Source organism: Salvia hispanica, chromosome 1 (genome assembly GCF_023119035.1).
Source record: "Salvia hispanica cultivar TCC Black 2014 chromosome 1, UniMelb_Shisp_WGS_1.0, whole genome shotgun sequence".
Taxonomy (NCBI): Eukaryota; Viridiplantae; Streptophyta; class Magnoliopsida; order Lamiales; family Lamiaceae; genus Salvia; species Salvia hispanica.
The window spans coordinates 33,639,414-33,649,695 of record NC_062965.1 but is presented as its reverse complement, the minus strand read 5'-3'; the positions used below and the strand labels follow the sequence as shown (position 1 = coordinate 33,649,695).

The 10,282-nt window shown below is 35.9% G+C and overlaps 1 protein-coding gene across 1 annotated transcript; it reads right to left on the bottom strand.

The window, feature by feature from the left end:
- Positions 1-7,063: 7,063 nt before the first annotated feature.
- Positions 7,064-10,222, bottom strand: LOC125194845 (beta-galactosidase 13-like). Its single transcript, XM_048093064.1, has 14 exons — positions 10,064-10,222; positions 9,885-9,979; positions 9,669-9,774; positions 9,510-9,594; positions 9,305-9,423; positions 9,062-9,229; positions 8,808-8,986; positions 8,620-8,729; positions 8,422-8,531; positions 8,238-8,345; positions 8,057-8,161; positions 7,828-7,973; positions 7,408-7,750; positions 7,064-7,338 (listed from the first exon to the last, which is right to left on the bottom strand). Exons 1-14 carry the CDS (start codon positions 10,220-10,222, stop codon positions 7,219-7,221), a joined length of 1,953 nt encoding a protein of 650 aa, XP_047949021.1. The 3' UTR covers positions 7,064-7,218.
- Between the last annotated feature and the right edge of the window lie 60 nt (positions 10,223-10,282).

Here is a 10,282-nt window from a genome sequence, read left to right as displayed (position 1 = left end):
GTCCCTCACGTGTTGAGTCTATTGGAGGACACAAGTATTTTGTGTCGATGATTGATGACTACTCGAGAATGACTTGAGTGTTTATGATGAAACATAAAGGTGAATTCGGTTTATGACAAATCTGAGGCAAGAATGGAGAAGTTTGTTCGTCTGGTGTTATGATGATGCGTCTGCAAGGGAGAATTCAAGTCAAGGTGGAGATTTGTTAGTATGCTTTGAATTTGTATAGGATTTGGTTTCCTAATTGGGATAGGATTATGTTTCCTAGGCCTAGTCTGTCTAATGTGTGCCTATATATATGGGAGTAGAGCACATAATTCTGTGATCTGACAGATCCAATCTGTATCTGAAAACCGCAGTCATAATACAATTTGTTCTCCGTTTCTTGCTCGTGGATGTAGCCAACACAATGTTGGTGAACCACGTAAATTCTGTGTCTATTTACGTTCTTTTGTTTCTCGATTCACAATTGCCCTATTTGTCATAACAGTTTATATACACTGAGTTGTGGCTCATATAAACCACTAATATTTTTCACGAATAAGATATCAGTGAAATTATTCGTTGACATGGGTCGTAGGAACTCCACATGTTATCAGGGTCGGCGGCTGACGCATTTTGGCAACTTCTCTTCCTCATCATTTTTGCATGTAGATAAATGTATAGTATATACAGTGGTGAGAGGGTCCCACTGAAGAGTGGTCAAAGAGTAAGCGAGATGTGTTTGAAATAAAATCCCCCGATCCAGAGAATCCACTAGACACCGGGTCTAGGAACTCAGAGAATCCTTGGGTAACCTGTCGTTGGGCACACAATCACTTCCTTCGCCCTTCAAAACCCTCAACCCGCTATAGCTAAAAAGATTAGTACAGGGAAGCAGGGATCGAATCCACAGAGACGGATGTGTAAGAAAACATGTTCAAAGACCTGGAAACTATTTTTGGCTGCTGCCACGCAATTTTTGGGGTTGAGCTTTAATTCCTAGACTGGGTAAATGAAATAGTTTACTCTAACAGCTAGATAGATCTAGGCATGGACATGCATAATGACTAAAAGTATCTGAAATGACTACTTGACTGGGTAAACAACTTCCTAAGCTATCCTAGACAGACGAAAAGCGAAACGTGGGGACCATTTCCTAAAACTGCATAGTACGACTGGAAAGGCTGCAAATTAACTAACTAAAGGACTAACAGCGACATCATCTTCTCCATCTTTTATCATGAAACAATCAGTGAAAAACAAGGCAAAACAAAGATCAAAACAGGGCAAACCAAAATTAAACCGATAGACACAATAAACGGGCAAAATTAAAGCAGATCTACAACTACTAGACGAGGTAAACGAGAATGCAGAATTTAAACATCTCAATCATGCAAAAGTAAATAGATCCAGCCACGGGACGCTTAATCCACTCCGGATCCAAGCCATCCACAACAATCAAACATCATTTCCATCTCCGATCTTCACAGATTCAACCAGATTTAACCGATCAACTTCAAAACTCCATACAATTCAAACTCCAAACTCAAATCAACCAACAATATCCAACAAATCAAACCAACAACACTGCAATAAGGTAAACGAAACAAAAGTAGCAACATCCATAGCAAAATACGAAGTATTCAACGAGAATAACAAAACAGAACCGAGCTTCGAACAGCGAAGACTCGGGAAGTACGAAGTGTAAACTGGAAAGCAAATAACAATTGTTTCTTCGCCTCCGTAGAGACGGTGTTACGCCACAACCAAACTAGAAACGTGAACCCCCGCGACAATTCCCCGTGATAGTGTGTGTAGAGAAGTGGAAAAACTAAGCTAAGAGCCGAAAAAGTGATGGAACGAGATATCTTCATGTTGATCGCATGCTCTTATTTATAGTGGATGGAGCTTCTAAACTATTCTTGTGTTCCTTATTTTGTCCTTCAATTTGATGCTCCTCAGTCTAGTAACTCTTCTTTCTTCCGCTCATTTTTCCCGCCAGTTTCTTCTTCAAGGCAATCTTCGTCTTCTTCCTGGGGCTGGCGATTTCTCTACACACCTGGCTTACAAAATCTTGTTAGACCCAGGAAATCACAGAATTTTACCACATAACCAATGCATGAAATTAGCCTTATCAGGGTTCCCATTACGGTTCAGAATGTTTTGAAATTATATAATATGTGTGTTTCAGTTACTTGACATGTGGATTGCTTATTTTAAAGTTTGAATTTATTTACTATAAGTAGTTACGTCAGATAGGATTGGGTGTGATAGTTTAGGTGGTATCAGAGCGGGGATAGAATCCCGCTAGGACATGACATTTATGAATATCATATGATAAATTTTGGTTATAAGTTTCATTTGCATTTGTATTGCCATGAACATATGTCACTACCTAAACTGTCACACCCAACCCTATCTGACGTAACTACTTATAGTAAATAAGTTCAAACTTTAAAATAAGCAATCCACACGTCAAGTAACTGAAACACTGATAAGGCTAATTTCATGCATTGGTTATAGGGATAAATTCTGTGATTTCCTGGGTCTAACAAACCTTTTTGAGCCAGGTGTGTAGAGAAAATGCCAGCCCCAGGAAGAAGATAGAGATCACCTGGTGAAGGAAGCTGGCAAGGAAAATTAAGCAGAAGGATGAAGAGCCACTAGACTGAGGAGCATCGATTGAAGGGCAAAATAGGAATCACAAGAACAGTCTAGAAGCTCTATCCACTATAAAAGGAGCACGCAACCAACATGAGAAAGACGATCATCACCTTTTCCAGCTCCTAGCTTAGTTTTCTACTTTTCTACACACTCATTTGGGGGAAATTTTCTGGGGGTTCTCGTTTCATAGGAAGTTTGGGTGCAACACCGTCTCTACGGAGGCGAAGAAACAATTATCTTTATTTTCTGTCTACTTTTGGTACTCGCCGAGTCTTCGCTGTTCGAGGCTCGGCTTTTGTGTTGTTCCTATCGTTGGATATTTCGTATTTTGCAATGGATATTTCTGTTTATGTTTTGTTTATCTTGTTGTGTTGTTTTGGGATCGATTTGTTGATCTTTGTTGGTTGATCTGAGTTTGAAGCTGGTTTGTGAGAAATCTGTTGTTGATCGGAGAAATCTACGTAGATCAGTGAGAATCTGAGGTGGAAATGATGTTTGGTTGTTGTGGATGGCTTGGATCCGGAGTGGATTAAGCGTCCCGTGACTGGATCTGTTTGTTTGAAGTTTCATTTAGTTGTTTAAATTCTGCATTCTCGTTTTACCTCGTCTAGTAGCCGTAGATCTGCCTTAGTTTTAACTGTTCTTCATTTTTACTGCTTTTAATTCCGTCTGCTTCGTGTCGATTTACGTTTTTGCTCTGTTTCTTAACTGGTTATTTCCTGGTAAATGTTGAAGAAGATGATGTCGCTGTTAGTTGGTCCTTTAGTTAGTTATTTTGCAGCTTTTCAATCGTACTCTACCTTTTCAGAAAATGGTCCCCACATTCAGTTGTTTTCTTAGGTTTGGGTAATTTAGGGAATAATTTTCTTAGATCTAGTAATTGTCTCGCTTGTTCCAGTTTACATGCATGTTTCCTGTTTCTGCCTAGATCTAGCTTGTTAGGATAACATATTTCTATTACCAAGTCTAGGAAGTAAAGCTCAACCCTAAAAATGCGTGGCAGCAGCCAATAAAAATAGTTCCCGAGTCTTTGAACATGTTTATTTGCGCATTCATCTCTGTGGGATCGATCCCTACTTCCCTGTGCTAATTTTAGTATACGTGGTTGAGGGTTTTGAAGAGGTATTCTGTGTGTCCGACGACCGAGATCTTTCAACGATCCGTGAGTTCCTAGACCCTGTGATCTAGTGGATTCGCTGGACTCAGGAAGCTTGATATTCCTTACTGTGCACACAGTCTAGTTCAAGTACTTCAAACACACATATTATATAATTTAAAAAATCAGCATTTATAAGGTTAATATTTCGAACATTCTGAACCGTAGTGGGACCATCTCACCACTGTATATACTATACATTTATCTACATGCAAAAATGATAAGGAAGAGAAGTTGCCATAATGCGTCAGCCGCCGACCCTGATAACATGTGGAGTTCCTACGACCCATGTCAACGAATAATTTCACTGCTATTTTATTCCTGAAAATTATTAGTGATTTATATGAGCCACAACTCAGTGTATATAAACCTTACCTTTAATTCCACATACAAAAATCAAACACATTCTTTCACCAAAATATATCACCGGAAGTAATAAATATCATAAATAATTTTTTATCCATATGCATATGCCTCTCCGTTCTTTTTATTATTCTGTGACAGATCAAGCATGGTATCTGCCTGGGATTTCCATTGTATACGACCCGAAGGTCCCTTGTAATTATTTGACCTTTCCACGAAGGCCCCTCTTTGCACATTTTATTTGACCCGTAGGTCCATTATCATTGAATATGACCTGTAGAACCCAAGGCAAGACTGTCACATATCCTCTTTAATCCAATGATGCAAATAATTCTAATACCATATAAAACATATATCAAAAGCACCACTCACATATCCATATCATATTCCACCATCAATATCAAATAACTTGCTTCTACGAGTCCGAAAGAGTGATTTTATTTCAGTGATTCGATGTAAAATTTTATTCTTCAACATACACATCTCAAGCTCTGTCTTTTTTCCTTTTCTCCCTAATTTTTCCAATGCCAAAATGTACTCCGTATCTCAAACTATATATATGTCGGCTAAAACTTTGTTGAGTCACTTTCCCATTTTAAAAGGAAAATGAGTTGCAAAATAATACTGTACATATATAAATGCTTACTTGATAAGTCACGCACATATATCAATTCTTTCAATACATTGCATGTAACTTTTGATTTATCCAAATACATGCATAAATATTATATTTGTACATATAATAACGTGGGAGTACATACTAGTGCTATATGGTACACCATCACACACATATAAAATAAATTATTATTGCGTTAGGCTCCTTTGCACCCTAAGTGTCCTATTTCCTTCTTAATCTCATCTCGTGACTTAGGGCTATTTATATTTTTCGACTATACCGAGTCGATCATAAAAATAAAAAAAATATATTATCTATGACACATTTAGTATCTCTGTAATATAAATGACAATATGATATGCAATGACAATATAATATGATAATATGCAAATAATGCAGGTTTTGGGTTAGGAATGTCACAACAATAACATGAGTATGTCAACATAAATTTATCTTGACATTTATAAAATGTCAGCACAAATTTGTGTTAACATATTCACTTCAATATGTTAACATTTTTAATATAATATATTAATTTAGTTAGCAAATAGCACGTTTGGTACTTATCACATCTATGTAATAGAATGTCCATCTTCATATAAATATTTCTTCATTCCTTTTATGTGATAATACGGTCGTTTCATTATCATGGGATTGTAGAAAAAGAAATTTGTATAATTTGAAAATCATTAATTTTCTAGAGGTTACGTTGACGGTGCTTTTCACTTGTATACCTTATACTTTAACTACCATTTTCCCTTTTATATTTTTCATTTTGCTCCAGTGGAATTGTATCTTCTTTATATCTGATATACGTTTTTCTATAGTTATTCATGTTTCATCTATAGAGTCGATAATTTTGAAAAGAGGCATATCCTATTACTCTAATTTAAATATGAATGGGAAATTGTATTCATGCGGATAAAATATGAAAATAATAGGGGGTACTTTCTTTTATTTCCAAAATAATATACTCCCTTCTTCCCAATGTAGTTGAGTCATATTTTTTGTTGGTTCTCTCAAGATAGCTGAGCTATTTCCTTTTTTTTTATGAATATTTTATTTTCTTTCATACTTTATTCTCTCTTTTACTTTATTCTCTTTAATTTATCTTTTAACCCATCAGTTTCTTAAATTATGCGCCAAAAAGAAATGTGACAACTATCTTGGGACGGAGGAACTAAATAATTTTAATTCCTATGCGTCAAGTTCTACCACTTGAGTTCATGAGGATAAAAGGTTGTGCATGTGTGTTATTTGACAATAGGAAACCAAAAAGTCTATAGCAGCAGTGCAGCACTAATGATGACCATCGATGAGAATGCCAAAAGTAGCATAGATCAACTCTATAGTAGCACTAATGACACAAAATTAATCTTTATTTAAAGAGCTTTATAATTTATAATATTTTGGTAATAATTTTATTTATTTTTTATTTTTTCTCTTATCTATTTAAAATTAATCCAATTACTACAATAGACTCAATAACCATTGGAAATGATAAATTTATAAGTTTATAATGAGCAATAACTTTTTTACTTTTCTCATAATTTTTAAGTCGATATTTTGATTGAATTAACTATAAATAAATATAAGAAAATAAATTTAATAAACACTTGAAAGTTTTTAAATTCATCTATTAAAAAAATCCAATTAAATTGAAAATAAAGTATAAAATCCTTTTAAATCAAAAAGGATTAGTATAAGAACCTAATAAAACGAATATATTCGTACGAGGACATAATGAACCAAAAAATTGTAGAAGAATCCAATGAAATAAAATGTACTACTCCCTATGTCCTAAGGAAGATGACCCCTTTCATGGGCGGCACAGGATTTTATTCGCTTTTATTTTGTGTGTTAAGTAGATAGAGTAAAGTAAGAGAGAGGAAATAAAGTAGAGATAAAGATTTTTCCATTTTAATTAATGGGCGATCTTAGTCGAGAACCAAAAAGAAAAGTGAGTCATCTTCAATAGAACGAAGAGAATATTAATACAAAGACCTCTGGACATGTTTTGCCAAAATATTATCACCAAAAGTTTATGAAGAAAACAAAAGGTGAACTTAGGGATGCATAAATAGAAAAAGGCTAATATATTAACTTTTATATATCCCCTACTTTTTCTTTCAAAAATATAATGGGACAGACCCTTGACCATACCCTTGATTAGTTAATTTTATTTCCATTGCATGTATTTATTCTACTGTTCCAACTGTAATTAATTATATGTGGTCAATATAAAAAGATTTGTATTCCTTTGCATAAAGAGGGCACAATAATACACGAGGTATGATAATATCATAATATTGAAACAGTATATGTTCAATAAATTGGGTGATGATTGCATATAGCAGATTGAATCATGACGAATGGGCTCTAGAAAATAGCTTGGTATGTACAAAACTAATACAAAGATGAAAGTTAGGTTAATTATTTAGGTACAAGCCACTTGCACGGCCAACGTTTTCGCCACATTAGGGCATGAATCTTTGCCATGATCAATGAGCGATTCTCTCTCAAATGGAATTATGCAACCTCTCTTCCCCAAACATAGCTGTTTCATATACAAAAGTAAAACAAATTAAATTAGCACAACACATGTTTGATTTACTTAGTTACTTACCTCTTCAACAACTTTGTGGGCCTTAGCGGAGTCGCATTGGCCCGGAGTGAAGGCCCCACAAGCGCCCTCGTTTTCTCCGAAGCTCACGAACTCAACTTTTCCGATGACCTTGTTATCGGGACAAGTGAGATGTGCAGCCCTCACGGGGTCGAAGATTTCGCGAATCTTGTTGTCTCTCCTTTCCCATGACTTGACAGTCGGTGGGTGGTACTCGGTTATCACGCTACAAATCGTGTTTCTGTTGACCGTCAACACCTCAATCTTCTGGGGATCACCTCCGGTTTCTTCCATCACGACCAATAGATTGTCCTTCTCCTTTAAGTATGCTCTCGGTACGTGATATCTACATATCAACCAACATTAGATGTGACATGTTATTTTTGTTATTATTAGTATATTTACTTAAATATAAACACTTACTCTTCTTGAGTAGGCTTTTTTGTTGCTGAGAGATAAGATACCCAATAACGGCCAAGGTTTATGCCATTCACCCAAATCACTCCCTTTTGCATGCTTGTCATTCTTAATGCCACCGGCTCTTTTCCTTCCGGAGCATCAAAATATGCCTTCAAATGAATAATAAAACCAATTTAGTAAGATATGAGTTTTATATATTCCTTTTTATTAAGAGTATTAATTATTGCTCCACCTTGTTCCAAGTGAGAGGGCCTAGATTTCCATCTAAGGGAGCCCATTTCACTTTCTTTGATCCTTTCTCATTGAATAATTCCATCTTCTCCCCATTCACTCCAACCTAAGTAATTAATTATCCAAATAAATATTTTAACAGCTAAATTAAATCGGTACGGTAAAATAAGAGTGATGGTGACCTGTTGGGCCCATTCATTTCTAGATATGTCAAGAGTTCCAGACATCAAGCCCTGAATGAGGATAGCTTTAGGTCCAGCAAATCTCTTTTCCATATAAGCTCCACTATTCTGTAATAATAGTTTGCACTTTAAATCAAATCCATACATAAAGAAAAAGGGAAATTAATGTATATTTTAACCTTACCGGGAGTCCAACTGTCATGGCTAGCAAAGATATGTTGTTGATTCCAGCCTTAAATGTCACCGGAGACTTTAATACATGGCTCTTTTCAACATGACTACCGTGCCCAAAACCTATACACATAGTCTTAATATTCTAATCAGAGTAAACAAAATAAGAGTTAGTATTATAAATGAGTGAGAAAACATGACATTGACTTACCAACATATTGGCCATTGACAAAGGCAAGCAACGCATGGCCAAGGCTTGCAACCTCAAGCACTGAAAGATCATCGTGGCGCATCGGCAAGTCCTTTCCGTCTATGTAAATGCTGACAAATGGTCAAACAATCATATTATGTCATCACATTGTTGTACACCCTATATACATTGATTGTATTTGTACATACCTTGTGCTGTACCATGCATAGTCTGAGGTATCTTTTGTAAAAGAATACAATTCTGTTGGTGAGACGCTTTTCACTTCCAATTTGTCATGTGTTGGGACGCTCTCTCGCCACATCTCCCACCCTCTCAACTTGGCTGTGTTCGACACCACGAAGTTTCTAGAGCTATGTTGTGCAACAACCTAACATACATTGAAAATTAGTAAACTCTATTTGTGCATCCACGTGGACGAACAAACACAAGTTTTTTTGCATACCGCCTGAGAGTTGAAGACGACTGTCTTGCAATCGGGCAGAATGCTGACGGACTTAGGTGGGAGGTAGTATTCTTCACCTCGGAATTCGACTGTCTCAGCTACCCTACTATTGTTGTTTGTCAAGAATGCAGCACATATTTTACCCCCATTTTTCTCATAAGTTGTGATCTGTACAACAATATTAGTTCCAAGTTAATATGCTTTCATTTTAATGGGAATTCAATTTGAGAATGGATTATGTACCTCTACATTTTGAGACACACGTTGAAGCTTTGGATGGCCCCACAACAAAGGTTTCTTGCTCAATTTCAAAGCCCTATGCAAGTCTCGTAGGTGACCAAATTTAGGTTCCCTCTTCAAACCTGAAAACAAAACTCAAATTTTTATTAACTCCAATGCTAAAGTATAGTTTGTTGATCTAATGTAGTTACTTAGTTAATTATCTTACCATATTCATCAAGGGGGGCTTCATCATAGTAACGTGTTGTCACGAACGATGAACTTGTTCGACCAAAATTGGTTCCACCATGGTACTGGAAATAGATTTCAAATGAACAAGGAAATCGATTTCACATAAAAATGTACTACTATAGTATGTAGTATGTACCATGTAATAGTTGTTGAGGGTGCCATTTTTGGCAAAGAATTTTGCCACAGCATATGCTAGATCTTCTGCTGACCGTTGCGACGGAGGATCACCAAATACTCTATACCTGCATTTTCACATAAACCAAAATCTCCCTCAATTCTTTTAGTAAATTGAAGTTTGCCCTTATAATCAAAACTTTGTTAATTGAAGTTTTCCCTTATAATCAAAACTTACTGAGCAGTCCAATTCTCAGTCCATAAAGATGGCTTGTTAGGGCCATTTGGACCAGTAAATGTGTCTGCACAATGCCTTCCATTACATGTACTAATCTGAAAAATAATCAAGAATTTGTTATCGTAAAAGTAATACTACATCCGTACACAAAAAAAAAACATTTCCAATAAAAAACTTACTACTGTGTCGGGAGCATTCTTCTGCTTGCACATGATCCATGGAACACCGTTGTAGAGGCCAACGGCCATATCCCCTGCCCATTTTATATATTTTTCACCATCTTCTCTGTATGATAGTTGAACATTGTTGTATTCGTTTTCAATCTGCGAATACGCCATCAAAGTTATTTTAATTTCTCGAAATAATTATATATATATATATATATATATATATATATA

Coding starts and splice junctions, on each gene's coding strand:
- LOC125194845 (XM_048093064.1), bottom strand. CDS start 10,222: ATGGCGTATTCGCAGATTGAAAACGAATACAACAATGTTCAACTATCA. Junction 9,775..9,884: donor ACTGAGAATTGGACTGCTCA/GTAAGTTTTGAT, acceptor GTGAAAATGCAG/GTATAGAGTATTTGGTGATC. Junction 8,162..8,237: donor GAAATGAATGGGCCCAACAG/GTCACCATCACT, acceptor TTAATTACTTAG/GTTGGAGTGAATGGGGAGAA.